General features: G+C 42.6%; 1 protein-coding gene and 1 pseudogene across 2 annotated transcripts; both read right to left on the minus strand.

Annotated features, from left to right (window-relative positions):
* Positions 1 to 2195: 2195 nt before the first annotated feature.
* LOC133444849 (ciliary microtubule associated protein 1A-like) lies at positions 2196 to 3424 on the minus strand (annotated as a pseudogene).
* A 7682-nt stretch (positions 3425 to 11106) lies between these two features.
* zgc:136858 (uncharacterized protein LOC678543 homolog) lies at positions 11107 to 19165 on the minus strand. 2 transcript variants are annotated; one of them, XM_061722480.1, is made up of 19 exons: positions 19127 to 19165; positions 18835 to 18939; positions 18617 to 18731; positions 18359 to 18533; positions 16656 to 16767; positions 16183 to 16289; positions 15902 to 16028; positions 14426 to 14546; positions 14184 to 14269; positions 13850 to 13986; positions 13675 to 13734; positions 13523 to 13586; positions 13328 to 13422; positions 13043 to 13171; positions 12376 to 12490; positions 12143 to 12280; positions 11810 to 11976; positions 11643 to 11725; positions 11107 to 11454 (listed from the first exon to the last, which is right to left on the minus strand). In XM_061722480.1, the coding sequence occupies exons 2-19, from the start codon at positions 18911 to 18913 to the stop codon at positions 11259 to 11261; spliced, it is 2106 nt and encodes a 701-aa protein (XP_061578464.1). In that variant the 5' UTR covers positions 18914 to 18939; positions 19127 to 19165; the 3' UTR covers positions 11107 to 11258. The 2 variants fall into 2 exon arrangements, with proteins under 2 accessions (XP_061578464.1, XP_061578465.1); XM_061722481.1 differs by having other exon boundaries at positions 18835 to 19159.
* Positions 19166 to 19177: the final 12 nt, after the last annotated feature.

The following is a 19177-nucleotide window of genomic DNA, read 5'->3' on the forward strand; positions in this document are numbered from 1 at the left end:
ATTATACTCACACATATTTATACATTCATACATACATACAAATAGTTGAATATTTCTATATATTTGTACACACATGCCCATATAAATATTCATATAAATATACTTATTTATACTATACTGTATCTGCTCTATATCTATGAATATATCTACTTACACACATAATCACACCACACATATATATATGTATACCCATACATACGCATACACCCATACATACCTACATACATATATGAATACATATATATATATATATATATATATATATATATATATATATATATATATATATATATATATATATATATATATCTATACACATGCATACATACGCGGATTAATGCACAGGCTTCCCTAGGTTGCAGCCTAGGGGCCCCACATGTGGAGGGGCTCTTGAATTGGTCAGATTATTTTTAGAAATGTTAAATACACTACAATGGTATAAAAAAAAGTGACCTCTATTGGTCCGTGGGGTGATAAACAAGTAAAAAAGCACCGAGTGTCCCTAATTGTCCGTTGTAGTCTGGACCTGTCCCGTTTGGTAGCAGACCCAAACGAGACAGCGATGCAGTTGCAGATGACCGAAAGTGGTCAGCGGCAGGGGCGATTTTAGCATCAGAGCTTTGGGGGGGCTCAGCCTACCAAAGTTCATGGACCACAGAACCCCTAGGGGGGTCCGGGGGCATGCCCCCCCGGAAGAAAAATTTGTAGATTTTAAGTAAAAATGGATCAATCTGGTGCACTTTGAGGTCAAAATGAAGAGACTAGATCTATGAAGACCTATACACATCAATATCTTCTTTACTGTTCTGTGGTTTTACAGCGATGAAAAAATAATTGTTTCCCTATATATATTCTGCATACAGGTTATGGTAGAATTTTGCTTGCATAAATAATACCAAAATCACTTCAGGGGAGACTCAAGTAAAGTAATATTTTGCTTTGTAGGCAAAAGTAAAATTAAATCAAATCAAATGGAACTTCCTAACTTATTGGCTGGAATAATATTCCGACAAGATAATAATATACTGTAAGCTAAAGCAGGAGTTTGCAGTCAACTAGTTGAAAAGCAGCCACTTGCGATTCTGAAGGGCTTAATTTCATTCAGAAGACAAGAGACCCGTTTGAAAATATGTTCTTCACTTATGCCCATATTGTTTCTCAAAAGACATTGCATCCATTTAGACCCGCTTTACTGCGAGCTAGCATGATGGCTGGCTGGCTTGGTGTGTCATGGTAGCCTTGCCAATCGTCACCTGTCTGGCAGGCACATGACAAGTTATTTTGTTTAGCTACTACAACGGTATGCGCTAATTTGCACATCAATATGCGCTAATTGAGTAACTAACGACTCTGACTGCTCAATGCTCACCTCACAGTCTCATCATGAGTGGGGACTGGGGAGAATGATTGTTGACTGTAAAAGGCTACTTCGTTGTGTGTGTGTGTGTGTGTGACCTGTGTGAAGTGAAGGGATTAGGCACATAGATGGAGGAGGGAGCGCCTGGCAGTAGCGGTTCTAGAAACTTTTCGGGTGGGCTGAGTCAGGGCCCCCTTGGTGGGATGAACCCCCCTAAATGTTTGTCAGCACACCCTAAGAACATAGAGGGGGGAACTCACACACAGCGCATTGAGTGGAATCAGAAACTGCTAGTAATGACCACCAGAGGGGGAAAAAAAAAAAAAAAAAAAAAAAAAAAAAATTGTCTCTATTTTTTTGGGGGGGCTGAGACTTCTTTTGGGGGGGCTCAAGCCCCCCCAAAAAGGGCCTAGTGGCGCCCCTGGTCAGCGGCTCCTTTTTCTTGATAGTGTCGATGTGGAGAGACCATTTTAGGTGATAAATGATTTTAATCGTATCATGCAAATAGAACATCATATAATTTATACATTTATTTATCATTTATCTTCATTACTGTATACCCCCTCACTACTTAGTGAAACATGTATTTATTCATATTACATAAGTTACTTATAATTGGCAAAATAGATTTAAGACATGCAAATAGATCTGAAACTTGAGTACCCCTAGTTTTTTCATTCGATGCTGCAGAAAATAAAAGGATAAAAAGATCTGTGCTTCAAAAAGAAACATATTACAACATGATTTTTACTTTTTGTCAAAACTGATCCAGGCTGTGACTTTAAAACGAGTAATAAATAATGATTAAGGCAGTAGTTTTAAGAGGTTTGCTGATTTATTAAAAACATCTATTGGAAATTGGTAAGATGTACTGAGAATGACGCAGTGCAAATGTGAAGCTTGGAGCTGTTGGGCTTTTGAAGCTTACCTAAAATGGAAAGAAATGTTGATACATGAACAAAAGTTGAACATTCAAGGAGTTTCTGATCAACTGAAATGCTGCTTACACGCTCAGGATAGTATGCTCCTGGACCCGGTTTCTTTGTGGAGTCTAGAGGAGGAAAATGTCTCCCTATCATGCTGTACTGTGGAGGTTTCTGCCTAGAAATGTACGGGTCCATAACTCCATAGACAGCTGGGCCTGGGGTCTGGAGGAGAAATCACAGTACTGAGAGCAGCACCACACTGGGGAGGCTCTGTTCCTTTAATGACTATTTATATGTACCTTCTGCAGGTCCTCATAGAAGCTCCCAGTTTCAAGGCGACTGGCCATTGCATAGCTGCGTGCTGAAGGTGTGGTTACAGCTTTAGACCCAAAGATAGGGGGCAGCTGGTATGCACCTGGACCTGAGCAACGGATACAATTTGCTGATGTACTTTTGAATGTGAAACGCTAATATTCTCCTCATATATAAAGCTGACACCAAATATGCTTCTTACCTGGGACGCCATTATTACTGTCCAGGTTGCGCCTCCCAGTTAGAGAATATGCAGGAGCTGAAGGAAATTTCACTTTCGCTTAATGCTCTGGGGAGTAGTGGCCTGAAACCCCCCCCCAAAAAACAGTACATAGAGAAACAGCTGACAGGTAAACTGCTTGTATGTTGATTTCAGCACTGCAAAATCTGTTTTAAGACTGTTATACTGGGCCTCACTGACCTGGTCCAGGGGTCTTGACCATTTGTCGTTCTTCTGGACGGCTGTGCATGGAAAATGCAGGTGCACAACTGTGGCCATGTCTTGTAATGTTGGAAGGAATCAAATATCTTGGTCCTGGAGAGCAGTTAGTATTTTCCTTCCAAAAACGTTGTCCGAAAGAGAACATCGGTGCTTTCGGTTTGGTGGGGTCATGTTTGTATTGACCTTAATCAAAGGTTGAAGGGAGGTAATCTTAATACCGAGATGAAACCATAATAATACTACTTATGAAAAAAAAAAAATCATTTGAGATTTACCTGTTAGTGCAGGCTGTGAATACTTTGGCCCGGGGCTGCCATAGAGAGCAGATATTGGCCCTCTCGGTCGGTGGGACCTCCAGGTTCCAACCCAGGGTGCATCACTTTGCATATCCTTCAAAGATGGATTGGCTTTTAAGTTAAGCAATAACTAAATAATGCTGACAGATTTGGCTGTAACTTGAGATGTTGTCTTTCTAAAAACACAAAATATGTCTCCTGAATCTGCCCTCTAAAAACTAGGAATGCTTTGCAACAAACTCTTATAAGAGATACCATCATGAGAAAAAGCTCCTGACTTGATTTTGTTGTTAGAAACATAGTTTATATTCTGTTAAAACTTGATAGTAGGATCACCTCCGACCTAAATCCAGCAGAGGTTCAGCATTTGAACATTGTACACTGTTCTCAAATCCTCTTCAGTAACGTGTGAGCAATCATAACAGAAGTATTACTAGCCCACCACAGGCTTCAGCTCTTCATGAAGCAAACAAAGAAACACATTTCAAAGAATCTCACCGAACAAACTTTTCATTTAAAAAACAAAAAGACTGAAAAAAGAGGAGGCGTAACTCGACCAAAATCAGTAAACACATCTTATACCTAGAGTGACGTGTATCACGACCAGAAGGTGTCTGCCAAATTTGCACAAACTCAACGAATCACGGGTTGTTTTCCTTTAAATATGGTTACTGACGCTAAACAAATGGATGTTTTTACCTTATTAAGCTTCTCTTCCATCTCCCAAAGTTTGTCTAAGCCTTTCTCTCCTGAAATCTGCACATACACTGAATTTAAAAAACAGATTGTTTAGTGCTTGTTTATGTCCCTAGATAACTCCTTCAAAGGCTTGCACAATCCTATGCTATGATTTTGAGTACAGGAATTCCAAATATGGAAATCCTTTTTGGTTTAACATGATAGGACAGAAGTAGCGTAGTTTAAACCATTGAAAGCAAATATTAACTAAAGTTGTTTTCAGTGGCGTCGATGCGCGGATTAATGCACAGGCTTCCCTAGGCTGCAGCCTAGGGGCCCCACGTGTGGAGGGGCCCTTGGATTGGTCAGACTATTTTTAGAAATGTTAAATACACTACAATGGTATTAAGAAAGTGACCTCTATTGGTCCGTGGGGTGATAAACAAGTAAAAAAGCACTGATTGGGCAAACATGGGTCACTTATATACAATCAGCTCATTGATTGGATTTGTCATTCTTCCGTCACAAAGATGTCGCCTGTCAATTATACAGCGGCAAAATGTCGGACAAGAAAGTCATTGGCGCTCAGAAACAGAAAGTGCAGCGGGAGAAAGAAAAAAGGGACAAGAAATTTTTAATGAAGATTCCAAAGCTGGACACATAAGGGTGTCCATCAGTGCACGTGGCACCAGGACACCCAAGGCCGGAGGTCAATGACCGACTTTGTTGTCGTTTCATCTGACCTTCGGCCGCATGTCTTGGACACTCGGGTGAAGAGAGGGGCTGAGCTGTCAACTGATCACCACCTGGTGGTGAGTTGGATGCGCTGGCGGAGGAGGAGCTGGACAGACCGGGCAGACCCAAACGGATTGTGAGGGTCTGTTGGGAACGTCTGGCTGAGCCCTCTGTCAGGGACATCTTCAACTCCCACCTCCGGGAGAGCTTCTCTCAGATCCTGGGGGAGGCGGAGGACATCGAGTCCGAGTGGACCATGTTCTCTGCCTCCATTGTCGATGCGGCGGCTCGAAGTTGTGGTCGCGGGGTCTCCGGTGCCTGTTGTGGCAGCAATCCTAGAACCCGGTGGTGGACACCGGAAGTACAGGATGCCATCAGACTGAAGAAGGAGTCCTACCGAGCTATGTTGGCCTGTGGAACTCCTGACGCAGTAGATAGGTACCGGCAGGCCAAGCGAGCCGCGGCTCGGGCGGTCCTGGAGGCAAAAACCCGGGTCTGGGAGGAGTTCGGTGAGGCCATGGAGGAAGACTTTCGGTCGGCCTCGAGGAAATTCTGGCGGACCGTTCGGCGCCTCAGAAGGGGGAAGCAGTACTCTGCCGGCACCGTTTATGGTGTGGCTGGGGAGCTGTTGAACTCGACTGATGTATTCGTCAGACGGTGGAAGGAATACTTCGAGGATCTCCTCAACCCGACTGACATGCCTTCCACTGAGGAAGCAGAGAGTTTGGACTTGGGGATGTGCTCATCCATCACCCAAGCCGAGGTCACAGAGGTGGTTTGTAAGCTCCTCGGTGGCAGGGCACCGGGGGTGGATGAGATCCGCCCTGAGTACCTCAAGTCTCTGGATGTCGTGGGGCTGTCTTTGTTGACACGCCTCTGCGACATTGCATGGAGGAAAGGGACAGTACCGCTGGGGTGGCAAACCGGGGTGGTGGTCCCTCTGTTTAAAAAGGGGGACCGGAGAGTGTGCTCCAACTATAGGGGGATCACACTTCTCAGCCTCCCCGGGAAAGTCTACGCCAAGGTACTGGAGAGGAGATTACGGCCGATAGTTGAACCTCGGATTCAGGAGGAACAATGCGGTTTTCATCCCGGTCGTGGAACACTGGACCAGCTTTATACCCTCCGCAGGGTGCTCGAGGGTTCATGGGAATTTGCCCAACCAGTCTACATGTGTTTTGTGGATCTGGAGAAGGCATTTGACCGTGTCCCTCGTGCCATTCTGTGGGGGGTGCTCGGTGAGTATGGAGTCCGGGGCCCTCTATTAAGGGCTGTCCGGTCTCTGTATGATCGAAGCAGGAGTCTGGTTCGCATTGCCGGCAGAAGATCAGACTTGTTTCCGGTGCATGTTGGACTCCGGCAAGGCTGCCCTTTGTCACCGGTCCTGTTCATAATTTTTATGGACAGGATTTCTAGGCGCAGCCACGGGCCGGAGGGGATCCGGTTTGGGAACCTCAGGATTTCATCTCTGCTTTTTACAGATGACGTTGTCCTGTTGGCTTCATCGGACCGGGACCTTCAGCATGTGCTGGGGCAGTTTGAGGCCGAGTGCGACGCGGCAGGGATGAGAATCAGCACCTCCAAAACCGAGGCCATGGTTCTCCACCGGGAAAGGGTGGCGTGCCTTCTCCGGGTGGGTGGAGAAGTCCTGCCTCAGGTGGAGGAGTTCAAGTATCTTGGGGTCTTGTTCACGAGTGAGGGAACGATGGAGCGGGAGATTGACAGACGGATCGGTGCAGCGTCCGCAGTTATGCAGTCGATGTACCGGACCGTCGTGGTGAAGAGGGAGCTGAGTCGAAAGGCGAAGCTCTCGATTTACCGGTCAATCTACGCCCCTACCCTCACCTATGGTCATGAACTTTGGGTAGTGACCGAGAGGACGAGATCGCGGAGACAAGCGGCTGAGATGAGTTTCCTCCGCAGGGTGGTTGGACGCTCCCTTAGAGATAGGGGGATGAGTTCGGTCACCCGGGAGGAGCTCGGACTCGAGCCGCTGCTCCTTCACATTGAGAGGAGTCAGCTGAGGTGGCTTGGGCATCTGTATCGGATGCCTCCTGGACGCCTCCCTAGGGAGGTGTTCCAGGCATGTCCCTCCGGGAGGAGACCCCGGGGAAGACCCAGGACACGCTGGAGAGACTATGTCTCTCGGCTGGCCTGGGAACGCCTCGGACTCCCCTCGGAAGAGCTGGCGGAAGTGTCTGGGGTGAAGGAAGTCTGGGCATCTCTGCTGAGGCTGCTGCCCCCACGACCCGGGAACGGATAAGCGGCGGACGATGGATGGATGGATGGATTCCAAAGCTAACATAGTATTTTAAGTCTGGTGGTTGTCAGGGTCAAGATGTGGAGGCGGATGATGCTGACCGCGACCACCGCACCTCGTCTTCGTTGGCTAATGAGGAATGTCCGACAGTGTCTGAGTGTAAGACCGAGGCGTCGAGAACAGAGCCGGTGTTCTGCCAATCCTTGCTACCTGGCGAGAAATGGTACTTTGTGGTTCTGCGCATGCGCACAGTTGATTTTCAAAGTTTGATTGCCACGCCAATCATTTCTTGCACCATGTAAAATTGATAATATGGGATGTTGAGTATTTGATCCTTCAAAATACACTACCCATGACATGAATTGCATTACACTTTGTGAACATTATACGATAAATAGGAAAAAACAACAGTTTTTATTTAGCCAGGCAGGTCATTAAGAACATTTATTCTTAATTCTTATTTACAATGATGGCCTGGCAAAAGACAAGGGCCACTTGGGGGAAAGGAAGTGGGCTAGGGAGTAAAACACAGTCAAATTGTAGCTCTACAAAGGTAGAAAACCATTAGGTAGCATTTTTTGTCAAAGTAGCAGAAATTGACAGAACACCGACAGACTCAGCGGGTTGTGCTTCTGGTGTCCAGGGAGTTTGCCACGATGTGCTAGCCTCCGCTAATCCCTCCGTGAGTGTTTCACCTGCTGCTGCAGAGAGTGCACAAGACGGCAGCAATCCTGCTAACGCTACCTGGAGCTCAGATCCTGCATGCTGGGAAACAATTGATGAAAGTATGAGGAAATACTGGATTAAAATGGGGCCTGAAACCTGTCAGAATAAAGATGCAGATGTGGCTGCATCTGAAAGACAACACAAACACCAAAAAAGATAGTTTTCTAAAATGTTGTTTAAAAGGAAACTGGCAAATGGCGAAAGTGTGGAAAGAGAATGGTTGCTGTATTCCCCCCAAAAGGATCTGTATTTTGTTTCGCATGCAAATTATTCGGTGACAGTGATTTTCAGTCAGCTTTCACGACTGGCTACAGTGACTGGAAGAATGCAACCGCACGCCTCGCTGAACGTGAAGGATCGAAGAGCCACAAAAAGGCCATGGTAGCCTATGTTACACGCTGTGCTGATGCTGGAGGCATTGATACTGAACTAAAGAAACAATTTGACAGTGAATTTCAATACTGGACGGAAGTTTTAAAGAGGGTGGTTGTGGTGGTTACGTTTTTGGCGGAGCGAGGACTACCATTCAGAGGACAAAGTGAAATTTTTGGACAAGCTGATAACGGGAATTTCATGGGAGTTCTGGAAACCATCACTGAGTTTGACCCATTTCTGAAAGCCCATATTAAAAAATATGGCAATGATGGTAAGGGAAGACCTTCCTATTTGTCTTCAACAACATGTTTGGAGTTTATTGAGCTGATGGGGGAGCAGGTCCTTGCAGAGATCATCAGACAAATAAAAGTGGCAAAGTACCTTTCAATAAGTGTCGATTCCACGCCAGATGTGACCCAAATAGATCAGCTGACATTCATCATGAGATATGTGTCACCCGATGGCAGGATTGAGGAGCTTTTTGTTAAGTTTCTACCTATTCAAAGTCACTCAGGAGAGTCACAAGTGCCGCCAACATGTCCGGCACTTACAGTGGCCTTCAATCACGCATTAAACAGATTAACCCTTTGGCTGAATGGGTACCGTGCGCTGCACACACACTTAATTTAGTCGGGGTTAACAGTCTGAACTGCTGCCTTGAGACGGAGGAATTTTTTAACTTCGTACAGACACTTTTTAATTTTTCCTCCAAATCCACATCCCGTTGGCAGGTTATTACAGCGGGTTTACAGCCCAATGATAACCACGAAATAGAAACTTTAAAAAGTCTGTCTGACACGAGATGGTCAGCACACGCACAAGCGACAAAAGCACTGCACCAGAACTATGTGAGGATCCAAGAGTCCTTGCTGATGTTAAGTGATGACTCCAGCCAAAATCTTACAACTCAAAATGAAGCAAGGGCACTCTACAGTAAAATGGAAAAAATAGAGAATGCATTCCTGTCCAACATGTGGAAAATAATACTACGTTTCCATAAGACCAGTACTGCACTGAAAACTGTGGAACTGGATTTATGTAATGCTGTCAATTTGATCAGCTCATTGAGGGATTATGTGGCCAACCTACTGTATGGGATAATTTTGACAACTTTGAGAGTGAAGCAAAAAACGTGTCTCCGACAGTGTCCAAACAATATACAGCTGACACACGTCTCCTTGCTGAAATGGATTGGAGGTTTCGCTCCTACACACATGTTCAGCACACATTTGGATTTCTGAACAACATTCCATCCATCTCCATACAAGACCTCCATTCAGGAGCAGCTGATCTCCAGAGGAAATATCCAGGTGATCTAGAAGAAGATTTTGTGGATGAAATTGGACAATTCAGAGAATGAATTAAGGGACAGGATGACACCTCAGCTAGGTCACTGCCGAGTCATATACTGTAAGAGGACGGAGACTACAGTCAGTGTTTCCAAATGTTGACATAGCACTGAGACTCTTTTTGACTTTACCTGTTACCAATGCCAGTGGGGAGCGTTCATTTTCAAAACTTGGACTTGTAAAGAATAGACTGAGATCCACAATGGGCCAAAACAGACTCAATCACCTGTCTTTGATGAGCATTGAGAGTGATATTCTTAGAAAACTGGATTTTACCAGCCTCATCAAAGAATTCTCATCCAGGAAAACAAGAAAGAGAGCCCTATGAAGGTAAGTTGTGCTGCCACACACACACACACACACACACACACACACACACACACACACACACACACACACACACACACACACACACACACACACACACACACACACACACATACACACAGAGACACACACACACACAGGTGCTGTATGCGCTGCTGCTGTATTACAGTTTTTGTTGAAATCTGCTTGATTTGTGCTCTGTGAGAGTGTTCTGCTATAGAACAGGGTGGTCTGTGCTGCTGCTGCAGATGTGTCTTGGTTCAGAAAGCTTAACGCTTGTTACGCTTCCAGATGTAGCTACTTTAAACGGCTTTCTGTAGTATTTTTGTTACAACTAAAGTCTTATAACCTTATAACTAAGGTTATAGTAAATGAGTGCTACTGCCATGTGCACTGTTACACATGGCACAAAATTACTTTTTTCTGAGAGAGCATGATGCATAAGGGGGGGCCCCAGAGAGAAAATAGCCTAGGGGCCCATTAATCCTCCTCTGCTCTTTATATATATATATATATATATATATATATATATATATATATATATATATATATATATATATATATATATATATATATATACAGTATATACAGTATATATATATATATATATATATATATATATATATATATATATATATATATATATATATATATATATATATATATATATATATATATATATATAAAAACACTGATGAAGTCTTCTGAACAGAAGGTGAACATCTTCATGAGCAGCAGAAAAGGAAGTCCTGTTGCCTTGTTTTGAGCCTTGCAAGTTATAGTTTCAAATGTAAGTTTTTAATTTTTAATTAACTGCTGTTAATGTTGTGGTTATTACTAATTTAAACACACGTGTGTGTATCTCTTCCCAGATGCAATTAAATGTGAAGCATGCATTATTAAGAAATGTATCCTATGTGGTTTCATAAACAATGCAAGATAAACTAAAAATTACTTTTTTTTTCTAAAAATTTTCTCTTTAAAAGATCTTTAGTTAAATGTCAAACTATTAAGATAACAAAACTAATTTTATTGGGTCTTGTGTTTAAAAAATCTGTTCTCATGATAATCATATAATAAGCTGTAATCACAAGAAAACATAATAATTTCTTCTTATATCAGACATCAGCAGTCGTGCCAACAGGCATCTTGAGAGATGCAGCAAATGATTTGAGCATTCATTTGCTATATTACAAGTAAACAATCTTTTTGGCCATATTAAAAAACAAGTAATTTCAGGCTATTCTCCTCATGTACCTATAATCTTACATAATGCATGCATAAGGATTTGTTGTGATGCCATCGAGTAAAATGTAGGACAAAGTTGTATATTTTATTACAAAACGATGAAAAATATCAGAAACATTTGGGTTACATGCTTTTTGTGACTGTGATACATTATTTAACTATGTTATTGTACATTATTATATATGTGACACATTTTTAAATATGGAAAATAAAACTTGTGTTAAATCTTAATCCATCCAAAAAAAGCGTGGTTTTGGCCACTTGTGAGTGTGGACTTTGTAGGGATCAACAGACTCTAAGCTGAGAGAGTGAGCGATTGGGTGCGGTGATGCCATGGCCATCCTTGCAGCCAGAAGCCCCATCCGAACACAGCTGTCCGTGTCCTTTCCCTGGAAAATCCCTGCTATCAAGGCACCTGCAAGACTGCAAAACAAAGTGGAGATGTATGTTTTTGTTCAAATTCTTAGACGTGACCTTGTGAATGGTGAAAAAAATGAAAGCGAGGGAGAAGAAAGAGGTCATGGAAAATGAAAAATGGACTTGAAAGAGTGAAAAAATGAACTTTAAATAGGAATATAGAAGAGAAAGTAGGCTGTGCAAATTTTTAGCACCTATCCCCTGCTCCTGACACATTCATCGTCTCCTCTGGGGTCACAGTTAACGCTGGGTAGTGCAGTGCACAAAGCTGCCCTCTCTGCAAATACAAGTGGAGCAAAACACTTTTAGTTTTGTTGTTGTAGTAATTATTTAAGAATGATTTAGGTAAATAAGTGCTTACTGGCTTCTGTTTTCTTGGCTGCAGGCTGACTGTCCCTGCATCATGTGCTCCACATAGCAGCACACCGTTATGCCCTAGAGTCACCACCAGGCAGTGAAGATGCTCCAGGAGAGGGCGTGAGAGAGCCAAAGCGACACTCAGGGTACCGTCCAGAGAACTTGGCAGGGCTGACACAAGATTAACCACAACCTCAGCTACTGTCACTTCATTTGTATTCTTCACAAAAACTCAAACAACTCTATGGACTGTCAGATTGTATCTTTTGGTAGTGTGAGCAAGTATAAAGAAAGGCAAGTTGACAGATTTCTATCAATTTTCAAAAGCGTGTTTTACCTTCAGGTGTGGTAATACCCAAAGTTTTGTTCATGACGCACAACTCTGCTAGGTTTGGGGATGAATAGGACAGAGACTTCCAAGCATCTGAGAGAAAAGGCTTACAAGCCTTATCTGTATCTGTTGGTTCATACCAAACTGTGACACACATGGGTAGAGTTATTTTAAAAATCAATGATAGTTTCTATTTGTGATCATTCATAATTATTTAGTCACAATCTCTACAGGGTTACCATTTATGTTGTGATTCCTGGCAAGAGAACAAACATAGTTGATGGTGGAGACTGGGATGTTTCCGTCAAGACACACAAGGCTGGCTGCCAAAAGCTGCCTCTCAAACTGTGATACCTATTAAAAAAAATACAAAAAATTGAAATCAAAATGCAGATACATTCAACTCGCCATCTTTGGGAAACAAAGAAGCTTTTATAAACTATTAACATAAGCTGACCATTACAGTCAATTCAGTGGGACAGTTTATACTGATTATAAAAATATGCATTCAAACATGGTAAAGTCAGATTATCTGAGCTTGAGGGGGAGTTTATTTCTCAGTGCAATATGTAGGACAACCAAACTATGGAGGACAGACTATTAAAGTCAGTCCTAAATGCTTTTTCACCATGTGATTGCCCTTGTGTTTTTATCTTATGTAGTTTCCAGAAGGTCTTTTTTGCCGGTCCAAGTGTTTTGATTGTGTTTTTACTCCAGCATGGAGATTGCGGCTGCTACTGTTACACCAACTACAATCTGCAAGCGCAACGTGTAAGCCACATTATGAATTCCTTTCAGACAATGACTTTGCATTGACTTTGTGAATGTGGTTCTTAACCTGGCACTGCAGAGCACAAATCCTGCTTTAATATTGTTACAAGTGACTAGTCACAGGGTTGAACCTACATGGTGTGCTGTGATTTGCTGATGGATGTCCATGTCCCCCAGTCCCAGACTCAGTTCTCCGTTGCCAGTGATAACAGCACAGTAGGTAGCTGTACTCTGCTCTTTCAACCTCACAACACCTCTTGTGTTCTTTACAAAAATATGAAAAAAGACATAGAAAATAATGCATAATTATTTTATTAATTATAAATAAGATATTAAAATTAAGTATTTTTATCTCAAATTATTTTAATAAACTATTTTGCAATTTCCAAGTGCAGCAGTAAATGAGAAAAGTCCAGGTACCATATGTTTGCAGTAGCTTATCACTGCATCTCCATTTTCATCAGCCCCAGTAGCAGAAATGAAGAGTGGTTTACGGCCTAATCTGCTCAGACAGTCTTGGACAAAGCACAGAACAAACGCGTGGGGAAACAATTAGATGTAGCAGTGAAAATGAGGCCATACATGATCAGATAAGAAGAAAAAAAAAATCCCAACCAGCAATATTTCTTCCCACGCCACCAAATGACTGACAGACATTTCCTGGGTTGGTCTGTCCAAACTGAAAGAGATACGAGGTGTTCTCAGAACAATAAAGTTCACACGCTTAGCAGTCTTGTAGATGAGTCTGTGTTTGACATGAAACTTACATGAAGGGCTTTTGTTTTTCCTTTGGCAATAAAATCAACATTTATTCCTCCTATCACAACCTGCAGGAAAATAACATTGTTCTTGTGTGTTCCCTTATACAGTATGTGTACTTGATGACTTCACTATTTAAAAAACAAACAAAATAACAAAAGAAACATGTGCGCTCATACTTACAACATCTGATTCTGAATCTGTAGGGACATTTTGAACAGGATGAATTTGACTTTTGGATGTTCTGTCCTTCATCTGCTTTGACAGTGCACAGGCTATCTGACTTCCAACTTTAGCATTATTATGAATAAGAGCAATGTCTTAGCAGGTCATGTTAAGGACTATTGAGTTGTAACTTAATCTTGGTCAGACGTCGTGAACAGCGGGCCTTAGAAACCACTACAGTGTAACAATGTCACATCTATCAATCATCATCTTTGTCTTCTATTTTGATGTTTTTCCCCAACATGTTTATGGTGTATCTGCTAAATCATTCACTTTTCTTTTTAAAGGATACTGGCCTGGAGGGACTTTCCTCGAGTTAGCTCATTGACCTTTTGAAGAATGAATGGTGTCACATCTCTGCCCGTGACACCTTTAGAGCTGTGGAGATAAAGGACAGAACAGAAAGCGAAAAACAAAGTAGAAATCAGATCATCAGAGAGCAAATCTTCTCTGACATCACTGATCAAGTATCTCTAAAGCAAAAATAGCTACAGCATGACTGCTGAATCCTACAACAGTAGACAGATTTTGTACCTTGCCTGAGTCACCGCAGCCTGTATGGCTTCTTCTATCTGCTGGCCTGCAGCTGCATGCTCCTCTGGGATGGGTACTGCTATGAGGACACCGCTTTGGACACCCAGAGACAACGTGCTTGCTGAATGATATAAAAACAGGTATAGTAGCAGATAACATACAATAACAGTACAAACCATTACTGTAAAGGAGTTAAAGAGCATATTGCAGGTTAGGGTTTTTTCAAAAATTATACCTGACCTTATGTGAAAATGACTATGTGAGAAGTTAATGTAGGATTTAATATGTTTTACAAGACATAAGGGCACTTATTCAGAGGAAAAAGTGGCTGATTTTAGCAAAGCTCCTAAAAACGCTTTTTTTTTTCGAACACCGCGTCATATGACGTAGCAGCAGGGAGACCCATCTTACTGCGCAGACCCCGTACACACATAGCCGGGTATCTGCTAAACCGAAGATATTTTCCTACGTTTGGACCTGTCATCCACATGAAAACGCAAATAAACGAATGTTTAAAAAAAACTCTGGGCAAAGTGAAGATTTTTGAAAACTCCGTTTATGTAGATGCGTGTAGACAGAGACAACCGGAGTTTTGCATTTTCGAACGTCACATTATGCTCCAAAACAACAACAAATCAACTCTGATTCTGACGTCTAACGTGCAACCTTTGTTTACTACAGAACTACAGATGATCCACCATCTGTTCTCCAAGCTATTTATTAAATAAATGGTCTCTGCTCTTGACGCAGAGCCTACGCCGTAGGGTACGTGGCGATGCGCAGCCCTACGCCGTACCCTACTCACCCATCTTTTAGGAGTTATTTTCGGAGTTTCTTTCAGGAGCACGGGCGGGTGGTGCTGCAGGGAATAAAGGCTGATTTATGGTTCCGCGTAAAATCGACGGCGTAGGTTACGCGGCGCACGCAGCGTTTGGTGCGTCGCCGCGTAACCTACGCCGTAGGGTCTGCGTTGGTGTAACGCAGAAGCATAAATCAGCTTTTAAAAAGCGAGTTTCAGCTGTCAATCAAAAGAACGTGGGGGCCCTAACGGGTTCGTAATTATAAGGCTGTGGCCCGTCATATTGGTGTGAATACACACTCACAACCTCTTCAGTGTCACAAATAACATTAAGATCCACTATTTTTCCTATTGTTGAATTCACCGCACTCCCTGCCGCCACGTCATTTCCGGTTCAGCTTTTTCAGATGCAGAAGTAAAATACTCTACATACTACAAAAACAACTCTGGAGGTCACTGTAGTATATATTTATGCGTATTTCAATGAAAATTCAGTTCCTACATTATTTTCCTACACATTGATTCACAGGGGTCTCCAACCTGCAATATGCTCTTTAAAGATTATTCTGTGTCATTATTCGTTACTCTGAGCGAGTGTGGGATTAGTAGCACTGACACTTATGAGTGTGAATTAGCAGTTCGTCAATCAATGTGCAAGATATAAAATGGCAGTATACCAATGAGTTTTGCAGCTTCACCGGGGTTGCATACATTATATGCAGAGGTAAATCCACTGTGTGGAGAAAAGAAGGCTGGGAAATTCTTTGAATCTCCATAAGTTGCAACACACACACCCTGTGTTTCCTTTTTATAGAAAAATAGCAGAAAAGACATAATTAATGATAAATAAATAACACACCAATCCAAACTAACACAACACTTAAATAGTACCCTCTGAAATCACATCAGCCATTGTGCATCTTGTAAATCTGATTAAAAATGATGCACATCTTCTTACGAGGAACTCTAGGGTGCGGCCGATGTCCAGAATAGACTTGACTCCTGCAGAGACCACAGCGACGGGAGTCCTGCCAAGCTCCGTCAGATCTGCACTGACGTCCAGACCTACGGGATTGATCACAAAGTGGCAAATAAAACTAAATCTTTCCATTATTTCACTCCAAAATTGTCTGAAAAGTTAACACACTGATACAGTGCACTTATTTTTCTCACACATAAAGACCTTCCTCAGCATTAACAATGTGTCAGCAGTGTAGTTTTTAGCTTTTAAATAAACCAGCTTATTTCAGTTCATTTTTGTCCTTGTCATTAAATCCGACTTGAAATAAATGTTTGAATCGGCTGTTGACAAACTTGTTATCTTTATCTTTTATTTTCTTGTGAAAGGAAATGAAAATAATTTCTTTATAACTTTTCATTTTAGTGACAGTGTATTTATTATGGGTTTTTTCAGCAAGTAGCAAGTCTCACTGTTGTGTCCATCCCTGTGAACTCCTCCAATACCCCCGGTAACAAAAACATGGATCCCAGCTCTGTGTGCTGCTATCATAGTGGCTGACACTGTCGTTCCTCCAGAAAGACCCTGAAATATAAAACACACATACAGGACAATCAGGAGAATACCCTTCACGGGTTTGGAGTGAAGTATTGCCTCATGAGAAGGAGTTTAACCCCTTCCTAAGCCCTCAATCTCTGGCTCGATGGCAACACCCTTTAAAGGGGACTTTTATTTTGAAAGGGTTAAGTATCTTGGGGTCTTTTTCATGAGTGAATGAAGAATGGGACAAAAGATTAACAGGCACTTTGGTGCATTCTTCAGTAGTGTGGACTATGAACCAGTCTGTTGTGTTGAAGAAAGAGATAGGCCAAAAGGCAGGACTGTTTGTTTATACGCTCTTACTTCCTAAGCTTTGGGTAGTAACTAAAGAAGAAGGTCGTGAACACAAGCTGCTCAAATTAGTTTCTTGTGAGAGATTGTTGCACTTTTCCACAAAGACAGGGTGAGAAGTTCAGCCATCCAGGAGGCCCTCGGGAAGTAGATGGCTTGGGCATCTGGTCAGGATGCCTCCTCGAAGCCTCCCAGGGGCATGTCCAGTTGGGAGAAGGTCCTGAGGCCGGCCCAGGACACACTGTAGGAATTACAATTCTTGTGTCACCAGATTACCACTCTCAGAGCCGTCTGGGAGATTTGGGAGGCCCTGTGTGAAATGGCTGGGGGGGGCCCTCGGGGCCCGCAAAATTTTGGGGTTTTTCAGGTCGGATCGGGTGTCTATATGCACAATTTTAACTCTCCAATTAGCAAAATACTGGATACCTTCCCCTGCCTCATCATCATTTGGCTTGCCTGGACGTGGGGCCCCACGGCTGCTTGAGACCCGGTCGGATCGGTGATTTTTGTAACAAATTTATCAAACGTGCCTTTCAGAGAGGCATTAAACTCTTCCATTTTCTTTAGTTTTTTTTTTTTTCATCCCCTGATGGAAATTTCCTGAATCTGTCTCGTTCTCTCGACATTGTGTGACAGTTTGTTCCAACTCCACCCGTCTGGATCAGAGCAGCTTGTGTCTGCGCTTGGTCTGATCAGTTGTATTGAACAACAGACACGCGTCATCATTGCACATATATTTATTGATATATACAGACTAGTACACATTTAGGTCTGTAATGGAACGTGACTGTTGATATTTATAAGGGAAAAAACGAGAGAAAAAAACGGAAAAAAAAAAAATGAAAAAAAAACAAAAAAAAAAACGCCCATAGCGCGAGACCCCGTGCTGTTGCACGTTTCGCACACCCCTTGCGGCGGCCCTGACCACTCTGTAGTGAGAGGAAAGTCTGGCCCTCTCTGCTTTGAAGGCTGTCTGCACAACCAGGACCTGGATGGATGGATGGATGGATGGATGGATGGATGGATGGATGGATGGATGGATGGATGGATGGATGGATGGATGGATGGATGGATGGATGGATGGATGGATGGACATTCATGCCCAATCCTAAATCACCCCCTTGACCCCTAACCCTTATCATCTAGCCTTTCAAATTGACCATGTAGGAGCATTCAGAGAAGGGGTCCCTTCACTATGAGGGAAATGTCTGATTGTTCTAGTGGTGGATTTGGTAATGAGATTATTTTGAAATTGTTTTTTAAGATCGTAGTGTAGAAGTCTCACCTTACTAATGACATAAGGCATATCACGTCTGGAGACCTTTAAGGGGCTCTTGCACTGGGAGAGGTGGTCCAGCTCTGCCGGTGACAGTCCAACATGAATTTTCCCCTCAATCACACCAACCGTGGCTGGGATGGCTCCTTCGCCTCGCACAATAGCTTCCACCTCCCTTGCAGTGCTGGATTGATACAGTAACGGAGTTAATTATCACTTCTAAAAACAAAGGTCTCATATCAGAGTTTGCTGAATGATCACATTCACCTCAGATTGTGTGGATAGGGCATGCCATGCGTGATTATGGTGCTCTCCAGAGCAACCACAGGCTTGTTTTCTGCCAGCGCCTGAGACACAGCTGGGTGAACTTTAAAAAGAAAATCTGAGGGAAAAGTTACAATCACCATTAGTATCACCATACTCTTCTAAACTGTGTTATCCAATCATTTTTAATGCTAGGCAGTATAACGAGAAGGTACATTTACCCTTGTTGCACAATGTGTTTTGATATATTTTAGCTCCTCTACTCAGGATGAGTGTAGATGCTTTCTTCAGGATCTTCATTCTGTTCAGAGTCTAAAAACTAAAACCTAAAGCAGCAATCAGCAGTTTAAAACCATGAAACTGAACTTTAGTCTCCTTTGTAAGTTGCAACAACAATATTTATTCAAAACATCACAACCTTATTGCTTTTATCTCTTATTATATCCCTTGTTCATGTTTAAATCAATTTATATGCAAAAGACCACTGTTTATGAGAATGAAAAGTAACTTTACCTCAAGTTCTTCTTGGACAATATCAGTGTTCCCCAGCTGCAGCGTGTTTTC

This window comes from Cololabis saira, chromosome 5 (genome assembly GCF_033807715.1).
Source record: "Cololabis saira isolate AMF1-May2022 chromosome 5, fColSai1.1, whole genome shotgun sequence".
NCBI lineage: Eukaryota > Metazoa > Chordata > Actinopteri > Beloniformes > Belonidae > Cololabis > Cololabis saira.